The following is a 23,240-nucleotide window of genomic DNA, read 5'->3' on the forward strand; positions in this document are numbered from 1 at the left end:
TACCATTTTACAGATGAAGAAATTGAGGTCCAGATAATTTGTGATTTTCCCAAGATCAGGGATCTTGATAGAAAGTGGCAGGCAGGGAAATTCGGAATTTGGTACTCTTGATTACTCTAAGTTCAAGGGATATTTTCTGTCTCCCACTGCCCTCTGTATCCAAATATTAACATTTCCCCCACTTTACAGGACATTAAAAAAACCCTGGCTCATGATTTCATTGGTGTGGGCAGTTCTCTATGAGGTATTTCTCTACCAGTGTCAGTGAGCTACTTCTCTGCAACTTACAGTCAGTCTTCTTTTAGAGGGAAATGACCTACTAGAAATCATACAGCCAACAATTACTTTCAAGAAATCAGACATGAATCCAGTTCTTGACACAGAGTCCAGCTCTATTACTTTGTAGTTTACAAAATGCTTTCCTCACAAAACTTCACTAACCCTGAGAAAAGGTGAGCTTTCCTCAACGGGGAAGCAGGTGAAAACAATTATTACCATTTCCATTTTCCAGATAAGAAAACTCAAGTTCCGAGATATTAAGAAACTCGCTCGAGGTCACATAAATGCTGGAATTAGGAACTCTATCTCAGGCATTTTGACTTTAAAAACTGAATGTTTACTACTTTCATCACATATACCGTGGAGGGCGAGATCTCTCAGAGCCTGACAATTTGAGGGACACCTCAGGAGGCACAACAACCGAAATCGGGAAGTCAGGCAATGACAGCTCTGTGACTCGCCTACCCTTCCCCCCACCCAGCCGCTGACGTGCAACAAGCGCATGCGTAATGTTGGCAGGATGCAGCGAGCCGGCAGCGCCTCCTCTCCATCTACATCCGGGTTGTGGCGATACGAAATCTTTGCTGTTTTCTCGAAGTAGTGACTAAAAGCGTTAGCGCTCTCCAGTGGTTGTCTCTTTCCTTCCGGAGACCATTGCAGCAGTTCTCCATTCTCTCTACTTATCTTCCCCTCGCCATTCCAACGTCTTCCGTGGCTTCCGGATCAGACTACCCGTTCCGGTTCCCTTCCGCCACTTCCGGGCGGCGCCGCCGGTTCCGGTGTGGCAGGTTCTTGTATCCGCTGCCGCTGCCAGTCGGGACTCCGCTCCAGGTGAGGGGTTGGGATGCGCCGTGCTGCCCCGAAACGAACTGACGGAAACCGGCGGAAACCTCTGTGGGGAGCCGGCCATCCTCTCTCCTTTCCCTGTGCGGTTCAGGTCTCCTCTTCTGCGGGTCCACGGGGCCTACGGTGTGGGGACCCTGGTTGGAGGCCGAAAGCTGGGGCTATCCCACGGGCTCCCTGTGGCGATAACCTGGATGGGAGGGGAGAGTAGGGGATCTGAGTGTCGGTGAGGTGGTCTGGAGGTGCAGGGATGGCTCCCTTGCCAGTCCTCTCGCTTCAGGGCCCGTGCCATCCTCAGCCCTCTCCTCACTGGCAATTTGTTTCCCCATCCTTCCTGCTTCTGATGAAGTCCTGGTCTCTCGCTCGCTTCATATCTGCCCCCCAATTACAGACCCCGTCACCCCCTCTAGTCCTATTCCTGGTAACTCCCTCCAGCCTCCTGAGGTATTTCCATCCTTCTGCCCATTCACTGATTCGAATTCATCGTAAATATTAAGACTCTCTTTTCTCACCGTTTTTTTTTTTACTGTGCCACTCACGAGTAGTCCCTTTCTATGTAGCCTTGCAGTTATTGTGGCTGTGAGTTCTGGCCAGTCTCTTCAATTATCGCCCCCCCCCCCCGCCCCCTTTTGTCATTTTCGTCAAGTTGAGTGCTTTGCAGAGAGCAACGTTTAATAAATGTTTGTTCAATTGGATTCCCCTGTTTTTGTTTTTTGTTTTTTTTACTGTGGGCTCTGAACTTTCCTTCAAAGTGTGGGTGGTAGCATGTCATTTATAGACCTATTAGAAATTACCGAATGTAGTAATGGTGTGGAAAGAGCACCGGCTGTAGAATGGAAGGATTTGGGTCTGGATCCTAGCCCTGTTACTCATTTATGCTATATGACTTTGGTCAGGTCGAATATCCTTCCTGAACTTGAGCGTTGTCATCTAGAATATGAATGGTTTATGCTAGATGATCTCTAAAGGTATCTTTTAGTTTTCAATGCTCTCTCTCTCACAATTATGCTTTTTTACAGTTCTAATTTTTGCTTATAATTGTTCGTTTGTTTGGTGTTAGTTTTTCCTACAGATTTTTTTCTTTGTTTTCTTAACTATTGGTAGAAAATATTTGTAGAGGAGGTTATTAAAAAAGCCTCACTGGAAATTTAATTGTATATATCTAATTATAATCTTATGCATACTGCTACATTGCTGATTTTCATTGGAACCTGAGATCTGTTAGGTCTTAGAGCTGCAAAACATGAAATATTCCAGCCCCTTCATTAAGGGAGTTAAGAGAAAAGATTTACTGGAAGTACTGCTTTTACCTTATGCATTGCTGCTTTGTTAACTTTCATTTGAAGATATGGTCTTATACTTGAAAGAACTTCATACAGTTCAACTCTTTCATTTTATAGAAGAGGGAACTTTATAAAGGCAGACTAGTTAAGTAATTTAGTCATGGCCACACAGCTAATTAATAATAGAGCTGGGATTACAAATCCAACCCCTAGTGCAGTGCACTTTATACATTGTTTCCCCTGGGGAATGATAAAATTTAGAGCTTAAAGGGACCCTAGAAATCATCTAGTTGACTTCCTTTCATGTGGTATTGATGGTAAAAATGATAGTGACTTGCCCAAGAATTTGAAGTCATTGTCTTAGGTCAGCAGGTTTGAATTTCAGCAGCCATCTGCCACTTGGTGTTTAGGACTATTTAAATATCTCATTTATAGGGATAATGTTAATTATGTAATGCTTGTACTCAAGTAATGTTTTACACTTTATAAGTATGAATGCCCAAATATAGTGATACTGTTCTAGTAAAGATACTTCAGCAACTGGCATTAAGCAAAACATTTGGCTTTTTTCTCTTTAGAGGAAATTGATCTTATGCTAAGTAATAGTTTATCATCATTCTTACATAAAATCTGGTATCTTACTTGATATTAATAGTGATTTCAGATTATGATGCAGCAACTTTTCTTATAATGTATGTATAGTATGTTTAAATAGTTATAATAGATCTTATAGCTAATGTGCCAGTTGAAGATGACTAAAGATAATTTTCATGCCAATACTAAGTGATTTTGAATTTTAGAGTTTACTTTTATCCTGCCATTTGCTTATAATAAGTGGAAATAGGAGGAGGGAAGGAACTATGTTTTGGAGTAATTGAATTGTTTTATTAGCCAAATGAAATAACCTAGAAATAGCTGTATTGTTATTCTTAATAGAGTACCCTGATTTTTTAGTAAAATTGAGTTTGCAAAAATTTTTTTAAGTATTATATGATGATAATAATGATGTATGGGATTGCAGAGAGAGAAATTGAGTAACTATTTTAAATAATAGTATTAAGCTATCACATTTTAAATATTATTTCATTACTGAATTTTTAACACTATTCAGATCTTAAGGTATTGTGTATATATGTATCCATTTACATTTTTTAATTTGACCACTTTCCTTTCTAGGTCTTTTGACATTAAACTGCTTGATCGCATGCTTCAGGGATGTCTCTCTCTCTCATAATAAAATGGGGTGGACAGGAATATTTAATAACCACACTTTCCGAAGAAGATACGGTGCTGGACCTCAAGCAGTCCCTCAAGACACTTACAGGAGTGCTCCCGGAACGCCAAAAGTTGCTTGGTCTAAAGGTTAAAGGTAAAAAAAAAATTTCATTCTTTGAATTAATTAATGTGTTGAGCTCTCCAACTTTCTTTATTGAAGCATATATGTATGTTTCTCTTGCATGTCACTATGATATGTAAATATCTTTTTGCTTTATAATATAGTATTTTTTCCTCCTCTTTGAATATATATTTTAAGTAGAAGCTTTATTGTTCTTAAGTAGCACAAATAAGCCTGTAAAATTTTAGTAAGCTGATATATGTGAAAAACTATGAAAGGGCATAAATAATGACAAGATTCCCTTTTATTCTCTTGGGATTACCAATTCTTATTCTTTTTGTAATTATTTTTTCTTAGAATTCAGTTTCTCGCACAGAAGCATTAGATGAAATTAAATCCTTTTAATTTCATTTTAGAATATTTTTTAATCTGCAGAGCATTTCTTAAAGTTCTGGGCTTTTCATCATTCCATTTGATCTTTTTATCTTTTAAAGTGAGGATAGTGTTCTACTCAATATTTGCACTAACTATGTAAAGGGCCTTTCATAGCATTTATGGCATTGAGATTTTGTAATAATAGCTTTGAAGGGTAAATTTTGTGTAGTAAGCAGAATTGGTAACCATTTTGGGTGGGGGGCATTGTGCTTGAGTCTTTTTCAAAGGATATTTTAAAAATTTTGAATTAATGAAGAATGGATTTATAAAGATAGAATATTTTATGGGGGAAAGAAGAAAATAGCACTAAGATCAGCTACTGCTTTTTAATATTTTAGACATATGGCTATTTATAGTAACAGATTGCTATGCCAGTTTAGTTTCACTTTGTTGTGAAATTGTATGGCTTTTTATGTTAGGGTTTGTGTCGTGGAATAGTGAAGTTGGCTTTTGAACTTTAGTGAAAAAACAGTCATTTGCTTGTATTGTAGGCAAACCTGCAGAAAATGACGTTAAGCTTGGAGCTCTCAAACTGAAACCAAATACTAAAATCATGATGATGGGAACTCGAGAGGAGAGCTTGGTAAATGTTTACAAACCATTTGTTCCTTTGAAGATGTTACAGTCTACATTACACTGTTGTTCCATAGTTATAATTGTGATAGGGCTGTCAAAGTCTAGCAGTAAATAAAAGTAGTTTACTATTACAGGCAAGGTATTAACTCATAGCAGAACATAAGTATATATAGAGCTGTTTTATGTAGAGCCATATGTAGATACTAAAGTAGCTGAAACAGGATCACATTTAATATGCCAAACATTATAGTGATATGTTAACCTTAGAAATCTTTCACAATATGTTTTGGGAGACATTCTCTCTCAAATTGCTCACTGTTATTTGAACTTTGTAATGTATATTTTTAAAAATAGAAAAATGATAGATACTTTTGGTTTAATTTGTTAAGATAAAAATGACAAGAAATATTAATTAAAATCAAGGCTATGCTCCTTTTCCATGTTTATAGGAAGATGTCTTAGGCCCACCACCTGACAATGATGATGTTGTCAATGATTTTGATATTGAAGAGGAAGTAGTTGAAGTAGAAAATAGGTGAGTACCTAGTACTTTTAGAGAAAATTGAATTTAATATGAAAAGTGAACATTTCAACCATTTTTAAACTTTTCTTCATTAGGGAAGAAAACCTGCTAAAAATTTCTAGAAGAGTTAAAGATTACAAAGTGGAAATTTTGAATCCTCCTAGGGAAGGAAAAAAACTTTTGGTACTAGATGTTGATTATACATTGTTTGGTAAGTAAGCTAATGAGAATTTTCACCTTTTAGGGGAATAACATTTTTTACCAGTGCAGTATTTTATGTGAAATATTTTAAATTAATTTTTTATTTTATGTCCCTTATTATTTTGCTTCTTAATTGTATTTGAGAAGGTTCTCAGATTTTATAATTTGTCAGTGTTGATTTGGAAATTTAACAATTAAAAAATTATACTATGCAACATTGACAAATGAATATGTATGTATAGTTTATGATAGTAAAATGAACATATTGCCTTGCTACTGTCTTGTTTATTAGAAGTGTATTTACAAACCAGTATGTAGTAAATGAGTGTTTAATCAAAATCAAAACAAGTTTATCAGTGTATTAGCCCATTTTTTTTTAAACAAAGGAAACTGGTAAATTTATTTTTCAAAATAATAATAATAAAACTTAGTTGTATATTACACATTCTTCTTCCCTTCCTTTCTTGAATTGAAATACTTCTATATGTTTTTACTGACTCAACAAAAGGTAGCTCCTGAGAGCAATTTTACTTAAAGGAAAGTATTCTTTTAGAATTTATGAAGCTAGCACCCAAACCTTCGCTTTAGAGTCAAAGGGAATAATTCTTTATCCAAAGAATTAATTTCTTCACTAGCAAACATTTGATATCTTATATATTAACTTGGATCCACACTTTTTGTTTTCTGTCATTTATGAATATTTCCCTCATATATATGTTCACTAAAATTCATTTCAATAGACATTGAGAATCCAATATTTATAATATACTTTATTTAATCCTGAAAGTAAAAGAGATACCTGGATACTGTCCTTCAAGTGTAAAAGGTGAAATTATGGCTGAGACTGAATGTATAATTAATTTTGGTCGCCAAGGATTTTATTTATAAACTCCTAATGAAAAACCCAAGTCAGCTGGAAATTTTATGTTGATTTTAATTGATAGTGGAGGAGATTGAGGAGGAAGAAGGAAAGGAATAGGGTTTCTCCCTAGTGCAAGGGGGGAGATTAGGAGATAAGGTTTTGGAGGAGGAAAGAGGAAGGAGTCAGGCTTGAACTCCAAAAAAGGAAAAGGCCAAGCCAAGATGCCGGAACCTGAAATCAGCTCCAGGGAAAAACTCACCACCAACCCAGACAATAGCTGCCACCACTCCAAGATGTTGGGATGCTTAGCACGCTGCCAGCCAGAGTCGTCTTTCCGGGAAAAGAGGAAGAGCCAGGAAGTGACATAGCTTATATAGACATTTTTACATCACTTTTCTGCGTCTCATCTGTACCAATGATAGCTTAGCTTGACTTAGCACAGCCCACGAGTCTGTCAACTGTTTTCTGCACATGTCTGTTGCCTTTTTTCCCATATACTTAATCTTGAGTATGGTGCAGGCATCCTGACCTTGTTAAACTGAGTAGGGTGGAGAAATGTGGACTTCCCAAGACATGATTCTGTTATTCCAAGTATCTCTATTGTTATTGATCAAGAAATAGCTAAATCAAATCTTCTAAAGAATGGTCTGATTAGGGTGGAATAGTTTTAAAATTCACACAAAGTTGTTTTCATTTAGTAGGAAAAATAGAACATGAACACAAATAACCATTATGCAGAATGGAATATTATGCATATATAAAAGAGGTAGAGATGAAGTCCTTGAAAAGATATGGAATATTATGCATATATAAAAGAGGTAGAGATGAAGTCCTTGAAAAGATGTCACTTCTAGCCAGGGAGGTAAGGGAAGGCTTCATGAAGGAAGCAGTAGTTGAACTGGGTTTTGAAAAATGAATAGAATTTCAATAGTGTGCATGGAGGAAAAAAGAGGGAAGAAGAGTATTCTAGCCATATAAAGTACATTGTGAATAACACAGAGAGGCAAGATGTGTTTTTGGAAATCCAATTTGACCAGCATATATAGCATATAGATTGCATTAAAGGGAAATAGTGTGAGATAAATCTGCAAAAGTAGTTTGGGGCCAGATTGTACAGAGCCTTGAATTCCATTTTGAACTTGAAATTGGTTTTTTTGGGAGCAAGGTAGAGATAAGGATTATAAAAGATTATCTTCTAGTAGTGTCCAGGATGAATTAAATGAGGGAATAAATGAGAGGTAGGAGAGTTGTAGAGCAATAATCTCAATTGTTTCACTAATTTTCCTTTTTTTCCCCCCAAGATCATAGGTCCTGTGCAGAAACTGGGGTAGAATTAATGCGGCCATATCTTCATGAATTCTTAACATCTGCATATGAAGATTATGACATAGTTATTTGGTGTAAGCAACTTTTTTTACTTAAAAATTTCCTTGTATACTGTAGAACCGTCCTGAATGCTAATTCCTAAGTCCACAGATTGAAAGTTTCAGGTGATTCAAAACTAAAGAAAGATGCCTCCTTTGGATTTATGTAAAGAGTGGGAAAATGAAATCAGGTTCAGTTGGATATTTTTTCTTTTTCATATGGTACAATATGGTGCTTTGTATGGTTAGAAAAGATAAATCAGGACCTTTTTTTACATTGTTTTTCTAGCCTTTTGAAGTTATGACATGTTTTAACGGGGGGAGGGAAAGGTTATTCACAGAGCATGGTGTTAGATTAGCATTCTGAGAATTTTTAAAATTAGGAAACATTTTCATAATGTAAAAATATAGAATTTAAAAAGCAGTATAGTAATCTGACAGCATGTTTGTCTACCTCACTATTTTTTCCATTGTAGTGATAGTAGCCCCCCAAATTTTAGTATTTGGTTTAAATTTTTCCATTGACCTCAAACATTCTGATCACATTTAGTTATATGTGTGAAATAATTCTTTTGCTTCTTTTGAAGTTACCACCAGACTTGAATTCACCAACCTCTTTCCTAAGATCTTGGTGATGGTTTAATATTCTTTCTACAAACATTTACTGGGTATCTTTTATGGATACTAGGACACTTTTATGGATACTAAGTTTTTTTTTTTTAAAACCCTGACTTTTCATCTTGGAATCAATACTGTGTATTGGTTCAAAGGCAGAAGAGTGGTAAGGGCTAAGCAATGGGGGCCAAGTGACTTGCACAGGGTCACACAACTAGGCAGTGTCTGAGGTCAGATTTGAATACAGGACCTCTTTTCTTTGGGCCTGGCTCTCAATCCACTGAGCCACCCCTATACTAGATTCTTAAGGAAATTATTAAATAAAACTTTGTTCTGGCCTTCATAAAGGTTATTCTCTAGTGGTGATCTGTATGATTTGTTCCACTGTCCCTTGGACCAGAAGAAGTCATACAGGAACTTAAAATAAAGTTTGAAATATCTCTTATTGCTTATCTTTGGTCTCCACATAAGCAGTGTCTGAATAGTTAGAAAATTAGCATGTTGATATAAATGTAGTTTAGATGTCTTTAGTCAAGGCTGCCAGGTTCAGTAAGTGCTATGTTTGTTGACCCTGCAGAGGACTGATTATGGTTGTACAGTACTAAGTTGTCAGCACACATAGGAGCTCATTCATGATTGTAAAAATATAACCAGACACCCAGTTTGGTAACATTATCATGAATGAGATGAAACTATTTACCTCACCATGTGCAAATTTTTTGACTTAGAAATCATAAGGTAATGATATCCTTACTTAAAGAGAATATACAATCTGACTTTTATAAATATTCCTCTATATTTGTAATTATTTTAAGCAAAGGATGTGTGTAATAGATAATAGCATAGATTTAGAACTGGGAACGATCTCAGAGGTTTTCTAGTGGAAGGTGCTAGATTTGGAGTTAGAAAACAACCTGGGATTAAATCTCTCATCTCTTATGTGTAGCCTTAGACAAATCATTTAACCTTGCAAGATATCAGTTTCTTTGTCCTTAAAATGAGGTTGTTGATAACCTGAGATTCCATCTCAGAGTTTGTCATGTACTCTCCATAAAGGTACAGAATTTCTGTTCTTGAAGATATTCCAAAAAAAAAAAAAATTGGTGTTTTTTTTTTTTTTGGTAAAGATTGAAGATTGTGCTTTTAAGACACTAATGAATATCTTATGGAATTACTTCAAACATTTTTTAGAAGAAAGCTCTATGTAAATAAGATAGAAGATTTTACTATTATGTAATTTGAATTTTTCATATTATATTACCCTCCTTTGTATTTTAGCTGCTACAAATATGAAGTGGATTGAAGCTAAAATGAAGGTAAATGCTAGAAAACAATTTTTATAACTACCAAAATTTCAATAGTACTATAAAAAGCTATAAAAAATGGACAGTTTTGTACTATTAGTATCATTAGAATGTATTTAACAAGATAAAAAGCAGTACTATAGTTCTGAAAGAAGAGGTGTGATCACAGTTTATTTGTATTTGACATTTGGTAATTTTCAACACAAAAATGGCTTATTCATTGGATCTATTTTGTCCCTTAAAATTACAATTTGATTTTCTTTTCTTTATTATAATGTGTAATGATTGAAAAAGAATGATACTATGGGCAGATAAGAAGTTATATACTTTTCATTGATCTTTTTAACTTTAGTTTGTCAGCTCAGTAAAATGTTAGTCATTCTACTGAATGTGGATAGAATGAATTCTAATGAATTAGATACATGATTCCAATGAATATGGATAGAAAACTGGAGGTGCAGGAAATGACAGTTTGAATACTCTCTCCCCTCAGTTGAACCAGTGTCCCTATGTATTGATACTATAGAAAAACAAACAAACAAGCCATATTCTGAAGAAGAGCAGCAAAGTTTTCCTGCAACAATTGTCATTTCCTTAATGACTATTTTTGTCTATAGGAACTGGGAGTAAGTACGAATGCAAACTATAAGATCACCTTCATGTTGGACAGTGCTGCTATGATAACAGTGCATACCCCAAGAAGAGGCCTAATAGATGTAAGAAGTATTTTTATATGGAAAATTTATTTGCCTTTTGTTATGTTTGCCCATGTTTCCACAAAATTTAAAAGAATTAGAAGGCCTCTTGTACAACAATTACATCCTCTTTGTTGGTCATATAGAAACCTAAGAATTGAATAGAATAAGATGTGGCTGGTGTAATGGGCCAGATCTGACTTTGGCCCATCTGTTGCTTCACATTTGGAATTGGATCCAAATGGGACATTTAATAGAGCATCTGCTAGTTATCAGAAAGAGGTTTATTTTAACCACATCAGGGGAGAGATATGCAGAACAAGCAAAGGATACAGTACCAATTCAGTTGTGTTAGCTTCCTTGGCTCTGTGTTGCCTATGGTGATCATATAAGAAGATGAAGGAGAAACCTGTTGTTTCTTATCATATACCTTGGCTTTTGGATTCAGGATACCAGGAAGTTGTGTCAAAAGCCCGAGTCTTTTAGTTCTTTGAATTGGTTAGGATTCAAGGATTGTTTCAATGCTTTCATTCATTTATTTATTTATCTAGCCATTTATTTATTTGTTCATTCATTCATTCATTCACTTATTTACCCACCCTCCCTCCCTTACCTTCCATTTTGGAATTAATACTATGTATTGGTTCCAAGGCAGAGAGTGGTTAGGGCTAGGCAATGGGGGTTAAGTGACTTGCCCAGAGTCACACAGCTGGGAAGTATCTGAGGCCAGATTTGAACCTAGGACCTCCCGTCTCTAGGCCTGGCTCTCAATCCCAAAAGCCAGATTCCAGGCACTCAGGCAAGGAAAAGGCAAGGAAACATCATTAACCTGTTGTGGGTTTTTAAATATTATATATCTAATTCTATATTGTGGAGTTACACTTATTGTGTCACACTGTTGGCTGATGGAATGAAAGACAACCAACCACAGTGCTATGTTCTATATCCTGGGTGCTGATTAGCTCACTGCCTGTAGGTTTATAAGACTGTGGAAAAGGTTTATAGGGGAGTGGGATGGGTTTATAAAACCTTAACAAATATATAAATAATAAATAAATATAACGCTGCTACTTTGTGGATTTTCACCTATCACAGAGGTCTCTGTAACATAACTCTCGCCATAGGTGAGGGATAAAAATATAAAAAAAGGGAGAACCTTATGAAAAGATACATCATCCTTTATGGCAGGGCCCTAGGAATATTATTTCTATGACATGAATTTTCAACTGAGTTAACATAGGGACTGCCCACACCAAGTAAATCATATAATTCAAAGTATTTGATATTCTTTTGGTTAATAAAGAGCCAAACTGATGTATTATAGAAAGAGCTTATGAATTTACGCAGATGGACAGAAAAGTAACAGATAAGTTTTTTGGTTTTTTTTAAACCCTTACCTTCCGTTTTGGAGTCAATATTCTGTATTGGCACACAGCTAGGAAATGTCTGAGGTCATATTTGAACCTAGGACCTCCCATCTCTAGGCCTGGCTCTCAATCTACTGAGCCACCCAGCTGCCCCCAACAGATGAGTTTTAACTTGGGCCAGTAAAAAAAAAAATACACTTATGAAGAAAAAAACTCCAAACTATCTATCTATCTATATATAAATAAAAGGGCTGTGGGCTATTTATGACCCAGGAAAGAGATTTAATATCTTTGTACTGTGAAATTGTTTTAATCATAAAATATTAGCAAAATATTTAATAAATATAAAAGGGTATTATAAACAAAAGTAAAGTATTTTCCTACCTCTATAGAATTGCCCATATCTGAAGTTACAGGTGCAATTTTTGTTGATGCCAACAAGATGGACAGAATGGAACTAGAGGAGAGCAACTAAAAAAATAGACATTAGGAAGTAGTTGTATATGGACAGCTTGAAAAATGAATAAGAATCTTCCTTTTGGATAGGCAGAGGCTAAGAGGGATAATGATTAAAATATATGAAATCATTGATGAATTGGATAAATAGACTGCGAAGTTACAAGCCTTTATTAAGTGCTTATTATTATGTGCTAAGTGCTGGTGATACAAAGAAAGGCAAAAGCATATTCCCTACTCTTAAGGACTTCAAATAGATGAGACAACATGTCTATGTAGTAAACATCTATAGACATCTATCTATCTAGTGAAAGTAGAAAGTAATCTTGGAGAGGGAAGGCAATAATAATGAGAACTGAGGAAAGCATTCTGAAGAATTTAGGATTTGAGTTTTGAAATTCAGGAAAACTTGAAGGCAGAAGTGAAGGGGGAGAACATACCCAGCATTGAGAACATCCATTGCAAGGCATAGAGACTGGAGATATGATGCCATATTTGAGGAACTATAAGTAGGCCAGTGTAGTTGGATTAAAGAGTATATAGAAGATAAGGATGGGACCTGTTGAAATCTGAGCAGATTAAGTCTAGGAAAAATGAAAATGAAACTTTATATAACAGATGATAAGTGTGCATATCTATCTATATCTACATAAGCATATGTATTTTTACTCATTTATACCAAAAGAAATTCTGATTGTATTCAGAAAGATTTTGACAAAACCATGATTGGTTAGGAAATACATAATTTGATTCTCTGGACAGTATCCTTTCATGTCATGGTCCTTAAGCACTTAGTTAGCAAAAGAGAAAACTTATCTAGAATTGTCCCAATGTGGTATTCTCTTCATATTTTTCTTTAAATAATGACTTTGTAGGGTTTTTTTTTCCATCTACCAAACTGCAATTTAGATGCAGGTAGACATTTAATAAAAAGACAAACTGTCAGCAAAAATTTTCTTTGTAGTGGAAGAGAGTAAAACAAATCAGTAGGCTCTTCTAGAATGAATATTCAGTGAGAATCATTGTCATTGAACTTTTCAGGATTCTGTCTGTCATGCCACACTGCATCCAATGAGTACATGTGGTAATGGCTGAGTGGTCTTAATCAAATGATTCTCCAAAAATTGCAAACTACTAAGAACTTCTTAAAAAATATTTCTCTAAATCATTAATAATAGGAAAAGTACAGGTCAAAAGAACTCTGAGATTTCAGCTCATACATAGAAAATTGGAAAAGAGGGAATAAAGTAAGTTTTGGAGGTGCTATGGAAAGATACACACACTAAAATGCCACTGGTGTTTTGTCATTGGTATTCTGCCATTGGTAGAAATATGTGAACTAGTTCAACCTTTATGGAAAGAAATTTGAACTCAGGCTAAGAAGGTGATTATATTTTTGTTCCAGAGATCCTGCTTCTAGGCACATACTAAAAACAGAAAGATCTCATATACAGCAAAATAATTATAGCAGGACTTTCTATGGTAGCAAAGAAGTGGAATCACAGTTGATGCCCATTGATTGGGGAATAGCTAAATTAGTTGTGATACATGAGTGGAATAGAATGTTACTGTCCTGTAAGAGAAGCATAGGAAGACATATAAACTGATGTAAAAATGAAGTAAGCAGAACCTTTTTCATAAAATACATAAATGATTGCGTAATGACATTAACCATCTGTGACCCAGAGGAAATGGTGAGAAAATACAACTATCTTCTGTCCTTGCAGAGTCAGTGGTCTATTGAATCATTGAATATGTTGTCAGATTTGGTTGTTAATTATTTGAACTGCATTTTGCCCCTCTTTTTTATTTTTGATTGCAAGGAATAATATTATTAGGGAGGGACAGAGAGAAGGATAGTTTCAAAAATAAAGATACAAGAGTTATCAATATAAAAGATTTCATTAGAGTGTTGTGGGTGGGTGATAATTTAAATTAAAGGAGCACAGAAAAATTACCTTTCAGACTATGGGTAGGGGAAGAATTCATGAATAAATAAAGTGACAGACAGGTTCCCAGGAAGTAAAAGGGATGATTTTGGTTATATAACATTAAAAAGATTTTGTGAAAATAATTCAGTTGAATTTTGAATGTAAGTGAAAATTGAGGAAAAACGTTTGCAGTAGGTTTTTCTGATAAATGTCTCATTTCCAAGATATATAGGGAACTTATTCAAGTTTATACAAATAAAAACCATTTCTCAATTGATGAATGGTCAAATGATAAAAAATAGGCCATTTTCAGAGCAAGAAATCCAAGCTAGCAACCATTTTAAAAAATGCTGAAGATCACATATATCTAGAAAAACGTAAACTTAAACAACTTTGAGGTACTACCTCAAAACACTTGAGTAAACCCATAAGTTTGGCTAAGTTGGCAAAAGAGGGAAATGACAAATGCTGGAGGGTCTGTGGTGAAAACAGGTACAATTATGTACTACTGTTAGAACTCTGAAGTGGACCAGCCATTCTGGAAAGCAAATTGAACCCATTCCCCCAAAGCTATTAAACTGTGCGTATTCTTTTACCTAAGCTTGAAGACATTAAAGAAAAAAAAGAATAAAGGGATATATATATATATGTATACACACACATTACATATGTGTGTATGTATATATTTATGTGTATATATGTATATGTATATATACACATACACAAATATTTATATACATTTGTGGTAGTAAAGAACTGTAAATTGAGGGGATGATTATCAATTGGGGAATAGCAAGTTATGGTATATCAACAAGATGGAATACTATTGTGCCCTAAAAAAAAGATTAAGGGGATGGTTTCAGAGAAAACTGAAGACTTGTATGAACTGATGCAAAATTAAGTGAGTAGAACCAGGAGAACAACATTTTTGTAAATACGAGCAATTTGAAAGACAGGTGTTCTGGTCAGCACAATGACCAGAGGACTCAGTAAAATGTGTTAACTCACTTCCAGGGAGAAAGAAGATATACTAATCATGTGGATTGAGGCATATTGGATGTGTGTGTGTGTGTGTGTAATGATGTGGCTATTATGGAAATTCATTTTGCTTGATTATACATGTTATTAAATAGTTTTGCTTACTCTTCCTTTCTCAGTGGTGATAGGCAGAGAATTTGGAGCTGAAAATGAAATAAAATTGGATTTCAAAGCCATGTACTAAAAAAAGGAAATTTAGAATTGAACATTTTTTTTGAAACCAATCATATTCATTAAAAACCCACCATTATATCTATTATCACCTTTTAGGAATTAGCTCCTATCTTTTATTTTATTTTTATTTTATTTTATTTTTTAAACCCTTACCTTCTGTCTTAGAGTCAATATTGTGTATTGGCTCCAAGGCAAAAGAGTGGTAAGGGCTAGGCAATGGGGGTTAAGTGTCTTGCCCAGGGTCATGTATCTGGGAAGTGTGTAAGGTCAGATTTGAACCTAGGACCTCCCATCTCTAGGCCTGGCTCTCAATCCACTGAGCTACCCAGCTGCCCCTTCCTATCTTTTAAAATGAGTCATCACTACCAAATTCAAGGCAAAATAATGTCATTTTTACAGTAAAAAAAAAATTGAAATTATGAAAACAGATATTGGAAAAACATTAACTAAAATTTTTCCTAAAATAATTTTGATGATTTTAATCAAGATACCATGATTTAGATGTCAGATGAATTAGAGAAAAGATCCAACAGTATAGGTCCACATAGCAGGCCATTTGAGTAGTTTGACTTGGTATACATTTCAGAATCTACTGTATGAATAGTTTTCTTATTAATCAAAAGATTGACTTAATTTGATGAAAGAAGATTTTCATTTTATTACTTCAGAGATCTTACTTTGCTTTTAATTTTGTTTGGGCATCAAAGAACTACCTAGAAATTGATTTTATGTTTTTTCATTTTGAGGAAAATACCTAAACATAATTTTTTCATTATAGAATTTAGAAGTTATTTGAAACAGTAACTCTTGGTTTTTTCCATTTTCATTATTTGGTAACTTGCTAGTCACCAGAATTAACACTATCACCATTTGGCCTTACAAGTTGTCATAATTCTCATTTCTTTTTAAGACTTTAAGGTTAAAAAAAAAAAAAGACTTTGAGGTCATATGCAAATAAAGCTTTCTTTTTATCTTCAAGGTAAAACCTCTTGGTGTTATATGGGGAAAATTTTCAGAGTTTTACAGCAAAAAAAATACCATTATGTTTGATGATATCGGAAGAAATTTTCTTATGAACCCACAGAATGGATTAAAGGTAATCATTCTATTATTTTATATGACCTGGAAGATATGGCAGTCAGAAAACTGATGGAACAATTATTAACTAATACAAATTATTTTCAGTTTGGAATTATTCTTAAGACCACAACCTAAAAATCCTTTAAATTGTTGAGAAAAATTCATGAATTAAATAGTCCTCTCATCTTACTGTTTTTTTCTGTAAACTTTATAAATCTGTATATTAGATTAAAATAACATTTGAGCACTTGAATTTTCACAGTTTAACTTTATCATGTAAGACATATTTATGGTATAAGATGTAAGGTAGTTAAAAATACTTTATGACTTCACATACTCTATGTTTGAGTCATGTCTCCTTGGTTAACTGACTCATCCCAGTTTTTTTTTTAATTACTGTGAAAGCAGTCTGACTGCAGAACAACATATGCTAATTGCCATTTGACTCACAAATCAAAAGCAAAATCTTAACTCTTGTCCTGTGTTTTTTCTAGCAACACATAAAAGATAGTTAATTTAAAAAAAAAAAGGAAAGCAAGTTTTCGATGCTTTCTTCACAGATGGACACTGAACAAGAATGCTAACTTTTGAATTAATAAGTCATAATTGAAATTTAGAGTTGGAAAAGAATGAACTTGATGATAGTGTAATATATTTTTGGTAGTGATGACTTTACCTCTTTAAGGAAATAATAAATAATACTTTGAGGAAAGTGCCCTTCAAGTATCTGAAGGTCAGCATGTGTTTGGAAGTATAAGCATTTCCTTTCTTCAGTAACATTTTATTTTAATATAAGAGCAATAATATATATTAATAGGATTGTTAAATAATGAGTATTAAAAATGTGACCTTTGAGTAGAAAGAATCCACTATATTGGATAAGTGACTAACTTAGAATTTGCTTGAACATGTTTAGGGATTGGTGAATTTACTACCTCATTTTAGTATTACAATTGCTAGGAAAACTTTCCTTATATCATCCCTAAATTTGTTTTTCCTAAATTTGAGATTTCCACTCCACTATTCCTAAATCAACCCTTTAGAACCATCCATAATATTTTAAATACATCTTTCACATAAAAGCTCTTTTGAGTATTTGAAGATAGTCATCATCACCATGTTAAAAAGCCATACTTCCTTCTACTAGTTTGGAAGGATTTGAGGATTTCCCTTCTTGAATGTTCATCAGCTTATCAATATCCTTTCCAAAATGTGTAACCCAAAATGGAACCCAGTACTTCATATGTGATTTGATCAGGGCAGACTACAAGAGACTATACTTCCATATTTCTGGACACTATGCTTTTCTGAATGAATCTCCAAAGGTCATGAGCTTTTATGTGTTGCTAAAAAAAAGTAGGACAAGAAATAAAAGTTTTATTGCTAACATTTCTGTTTGGTTATTTTTTAATCTTGATTTTGTCATCCAGTGTGCTAGAGATTCCACCCAGCTTTGTGAACCTGTAAATTTGATAGTAGGACATCTATATCCTTATTCACATCATTAAAAGCTACTGTATAATTGAAAATCTAAAAAAGAACTACATTTCCCGGGAGCCCACTGACTTCCTGTCATTACATACTTCCTATAGACGGAATAAATTGAGTGGGTGGACCTCTTCCTCCTTCTTTACTTCCTGTCCCAAGCTTGGTGATGGTAAGGCCAGTGTTTGGACTGGCTGGTCAGCCATGGGCACGTGGTTTTTATTTTGTATTCTCTTTATTCCTTGATTCCTAATGATCATTAATAAATCTCCTAAAAATATAATATTTTATTATTTGAGATTAATTTTAATTCTTACATTACTTCCAACAAGTTAAGTGACTTGCTCAGAGTCATACAGCTATTAAGTGTCCAAATTCATATTTGGGCTCACGTCTTCCTGACTCTGGTCCCCAGTATTATATTTACTGAGCCATTCAGCTATCTCTAACTTATTTATACATAGTAGGCACATAATAACTGTTGAAATGTGGTAGTTGGGCAGCCACATAGTTTACCTAACCCTTCCTTTTGATTTTTTGGTAGGTAGTATACAATTCTTGTTTGTTCTTGTTGTTACTGGCCATAGAATAAGAAAAGTGATTGAATAAATACTTCTTGAGGTCATTGTCATCTTTATTTCTGAATAGTAATCAATATAATAGAAGTGACTTTGTTTCCCTAATTTCTTCAGAACGAGGGTAGATCAATAAACCTAAAAAATATGATTTTTTTAAAAGCCACTTCATGAATGTTTGAGGAACAGAAATTCTTAATGCTTTACACTTAAATCTGTAAAAAATGTCCATGGACAAACTGATTGAAGAGAAGATAGCAACAGTTATTCCATATGGTTGTTTTTGCTGGAGCACTACTTTATGAGACTTTGAGTTTACAATTATAAAATTGAACTTATTTGAAATTGATATTGTATAGACTCATTACTTTGTCTCAGCCTCCATACTTATAGCTCTGAAAGACTACTATAAACATTTTTAGAAATTCTTTTTCTTCATTAAACCACCACTCTAACCTTGACACTTAGGCAAAGGAAGAGAAATAGATTAGATTATATATTGGGTAATTTTTATTGGAATGAAATTCTTTAAGTACGTATAAGATTTAGTTAAATTGAGAGAGCAACTTGAATGTTGGAAAGGGAAATATAGAACAGTAGAACTGCTATACAAAGTAAACTCTTAGGGTTACAAAGGTTACCAAAAAGAAGTTTATTTTCATCCTTGAAATTGATATTTTGAGGTAAAGTTGGTGGTACAAAGTTGTTGGATTCTGAAAAGCTTTTAGCTTGATCTGACTGTCAATTTGATGATTTGAATCTAGTATAGAAAATTTCCTATTGGTGTTCAGAGGTCTTAGTAATTTTTGGAAACAGATTTCTTTTCTTTTTTTTAAACCCATACCTTCTGTCTTAGAATTAGTACTGTGTATTGGTCCTAAGGCAGAAGAACTATAAGGACTAGCAACGTTGGTTAAATGATAGTAATTAAAAAGGAAGTGTCTGAAGCCAAATCTGAACCCAGGACCTTTTTTCTGGATCTGGCTAGTAATTTTTATAAACTTAATTCTCTTGTAAATGATAGAACTTTAAAGGACTGCTATAGATTTCCACATCTCAGTCTAAGGTGCTGAATAATCTTTGTTTCCTAATAGATAAGGCCTTTTATGAAAGCTCATCTAAATAGAGATAAAGATAAAGAACTTTTAAAGTTAACCCAATACCTCAAGGAAATAGCAAAATTAGATGACTTTTTGGAGCTGAATCACAAGCATTGGGAAAGGTAAGTACTTAATTTTCATTTCCCCCCTTTAACACCAACATATTTACAGAATTATCTAGGAGACTAAGATATGCTTGACATTTTATTTTAATTTTTTGTCTGAAATGGATCATTCTTTTAAGTGTTTTACAGTTTAGAAACTACAGAGAATCCTTTTTCCTTATCTAAGAAATTTCTTTTCCAGAAACTATGTCTTCTAAGCATTTTAATGCTCTAGCAGTACATGTTTTTAAACCTTTTATAGAATTTAGAAAAACAGCCTGTCTTGAACTTTCCATTTAGAAGAATGGACAAAAATACTTATTGTCTTTATCTCAAGGATTTCCCGAGTTGGAGACTGTTTGGTCTCTGGTAAAACCTTTTCTCTGAACTGCATTTAACACATTTGGGTTGTAGTCTTATACCTTGTAAGTAGCTATGTCTTTAGTGCAGTTTGATGGGAGAATAATTTTATCAGGCCTGGGAAGTTGTAAAGAGAATATAAAATATTTAAAAACACATCAAAAGTTAAAACTAGAGAAATGCAAGGGATCATTATGTGTTGCAAGTAATATAATGTCTAATCTAATCAGATCTTTACAGTTTAGTATTTTAATAACATTTAATAATGATTTATAGTAAAATTAATTTGTTTTGGCAACATAATAAAACATTGTTCACTTAACAATATCATGTTTTTATAAGACATTAGAGTTTGTAAAACCACTCATATAGATGTATATGTAGCATATACATACATAGGCAGGTAAAATTTTTTATAATTTTTACAAGTACTCTGAGAGAAGTGCAGAATTGCTTTCCTTATTGTAATCATCTCCATGTTTCCAGTGAAGAAAACTGAGTCCTAGAGAGATTTGCTGAGGTTATCTAGTTAGTGACAGCAAGAACTACAACCTAGATTTTCTGGTTTCTAGAATGGCGCTTTTTCTACCCACCATAATATTCCATTTATAGTTGTTAAATGAAAAGAAATTTTGGATGCACATATGGAAGTTTCATGTAATCGCACTATGACAGCAAGGAGGAAAAAATCTTGTCTCTATTATTTGGGTATCTTTTTCCATTTTATAGTCACAGTCAAGATCTTTTGGCTCTTTTTCTGCAGTGATTGTTATCCAGGAAAAATAAGGGCTTTAAAAACATTTTGAAATGTAACTTTAGGGACTCTGAGCTCACTTTTAAAAATATTTTGATAAGTATTTCAGCAATGCTTGATTTCATTAATCTAAATTGTTTTATTTCATACCTTTAAAAACTTTATTCTGAAAAGAGATCCATCAAGAATTCTTGTAATAGATCCAAATAATGTTTATTTCTACTTTAGCAGGCCAATTCTCATTAATTTTAAATATTATTTTAATGCCATGCTTTTTTTTTTAAAACCCTTAACTTCTGTCTTAAATCAATACTGTGTATTGGTTCTAAGGCAGAAGAGCTGTAAGGGCTAGGCAATGGGGATTAAGTGACTTGCCCAGGATCACACAACTCCATGCTTTTTTTTTTTTTAAGGAAAGAAGTGCCAAAACTTTTTTTTAGGGATTATATTTGGATTGTTTTAATAATCTTGGTGTGAGATAGCTTTTAAGTCTTGATAATTTCATTTCTTGCAGGTATCTCTCAAAGAAGCAAGGGCAGTAGTTCTAAGATGCATTGGCACATAACCGAAGATAATTAAGATCTATGGACCTTTCCTTGCTTTTATGCTAGATATGATGTTAGTGCTGGACACTGAAGCAAACACCAGACTGACTGCTTATACTTGGTCTTCCAGTTTTTTATTTTATTTTATTTTGTATATTTTTGAAGATCACAGCAATAAGCTAAAAAAAGAAAACAAACCAGTTTCTTTTTATGTACACTTCATTGTTACTATTTAAAAATAATACCTACTTCTGCACTGCTCCCAAGGTATTATTGTAAATTTTTTTCCCATGAAAAATGGAGGAAAAATATATTTAGTAATTTTCCTAATGATGCTATTCAGTAACTTTGGAAACAACTTCAAGTTTTAGGTTTTTGCTTCACTAAGTCTCCAGTGGCCAAAACCCACATTGAAAACTGGAAAGCAAGATTTTATTTGATATTTTTAAGACCAAAAAATTTGTGCAGGAAACCATTTTTGGTATCCTTTTAAATGACCATGATCCTTCATCCTTCTGTCTTAGATGTAATTTCCCTTCCCTATTCTAGATTTTTAAATACAAGCTGTTTCAGTTTGGTTTGTATTTGTGTGTCAGTGTTTCTTTGTGTAAGACTGGAAAACACTAGCCCTAAGGCAAATGTTCCATAGTGGGAAGAAGTGAATTCCAGAAAATAATTACTGACAAACCAAATTTGAAGGGAAAAAAAGTCCAGTTGCATCTGATGGCTCAGTAGAAGCATTTCTGCCTAAAAACCATTGTTATAAGCAGTTTAAAAGCACTAAATTTCAAATAGGACATGTCACAGAATCATCCCTAGTAAAGCATGAACAAAAACCCTTGTTCTGTTCTAGTTAAATCTTGTCCAAATACAAACACCATGTCTCAATTGAAATACCTAGCCATACAGTTTTTAAAGTCATTTACTTGCAATGCTTAAGCCTGCACTATAGAAGTGTGATGTGACTGCTGTTTTGCGTTATTGACAGTGTTACATTATACAGTTCTTGTATTTGAAAGAAGTCCAAGCCTTTCAAATAAACATGGTATATATTGTTCTTAAGGGACTATAGCAGTGGTGTAAATAATAAATACCTTTTCTTAAAACATTGGATATCTGTTTTACGTGGTCTTATATGTTTTGCCTTTTTTGCCATATTTCATAAAAACATCAAGGTCAGGTGATGACCTCTTGAAAAACAATTAAATTTTTATGATTTGAAAAGTGCGTCAGTATCTTTTTGCTTCTAGAATAATACAGAATAGGCTTTAGTATCTAAGTAATGTGCCTTAAAACCTTTCGTTTTTGTAAAAGATTCAGTACTTTATTTTGAGGACTTTTTTTTTTTTAACCTGAGAAGCTACATTGTGCAAGATGCCTTCATTTAGAGATGAAAATATCAGAAGATAAATTCTTAGGCTACCTTTAAACTGAAGATAAAATAGTTTTTTTCTGAAAAATTTCCCTCTTATTGGTATATATTCACTTGCAGAAGAGGCTATATTTTCACTATTCCAAGCTTAATTAGGGTTGAAAATATTTGATAACACTTAAAAAAAAAAATTGGTAATTTAAAGAATTAAATTACAAACCTCTGCAGTTTTGTAAGTTGTTTCAAATGTAATGGTGCCGGGCGATAACTCAAGAAAATTTGGTAAAGGACTCTAAATTTTGTTTTCTGCCATTAGGTGGTGCCAAAGCCCTCATTAATTAGCCACTATGTCTAATTAAACAGCAGAGGGAGTACTTGAATAGCAGATTTAAATATTTTAAGAGAGTTTATCTGGAAAAGTATTTGAGGAAAATACATCATAATATATTAAATACAGTAAAACCAGGTCCTCCTGACTCCAGGTCTGATTATCTACTGTGCCACCTAGCTGCCCTAGGTATAGCAAACTTTTTAACTAGAATATTAAGGGAAGATTTTGGTCTAGTTAATTGGCTCTGATGAT

At 33.8% G+C, this 23,240-nt stretch overlaps 1 protein-coding gene across 3 annotated transcripts; it reads left to right on the plus strand.

Annotated features, from left to right (window-relative positions):
- The first annotated feature begins 973 nt into the window (after positions 1 to 973).
- On the plus strand, positions 974 to 22,509 carry UBLCP1 (ubiquitin like domain containing CTD phosphatase 1). 3 transcript variants are annotated; one of them, XM_001369746.5, is made up of 11 exons: positions 974 to 1,110; positions 3,582 to 3,774; positions 4,668 to 4,759; positions 5,202 to 5,287; positions 5,371 to 5,486; positions 7,640 to 7,738; positions 9,596 to 9,633; positions 10,239 to 10,337; positions 16,262 to 16,378; positions 19,517 to 19,644; positions 21,255 to 22,509. In XM_001369746.5, exons 2-11 carry the CDS (start codon positions 3,621 to 3,623, stop codon positions 21,280 to 21,282), a joined length of 957 nt encoding a protein of 318 aa, XP_001369783.1. In that variant the 5' UTR covers positions 974 to 1,110; positions 3,582 to 3,620; the 3' UTR covers positions 21,283 to 22,509. The 3 variants fall into 3 exon arrangements, with proteins under 3 accessions (XP_001369783.1, XP_007474022.1, XP_056667512.1); XM_056811534.1 differs by lacking the exon at positions 974 to 1,110 and adding an exon at positions 2,069 to 2,090; XM_007473960.3 differs by lacking the exon at positions 10,239 to 10,337.
- The last annotated feature ends 731 nt before the right edge of the window (positions 22,510 to 23,240 follow it).

Source organism: Monodelphis domestica, chromosome 1 (genome assembly GCF_027887165.1).
Source record: "Monodelphis domestica isolate mMonDom1 chromosome 1, mMonDom1.pri, whole genome shotgun sequence".
In the NCBI taxonomy this organism is placed as follows: Eukaryota; Metazoa; Chordata; class Mammalia; order Didelphimorphia; family Didelphidae; genus Monodelphis; species Monodelphis domestica.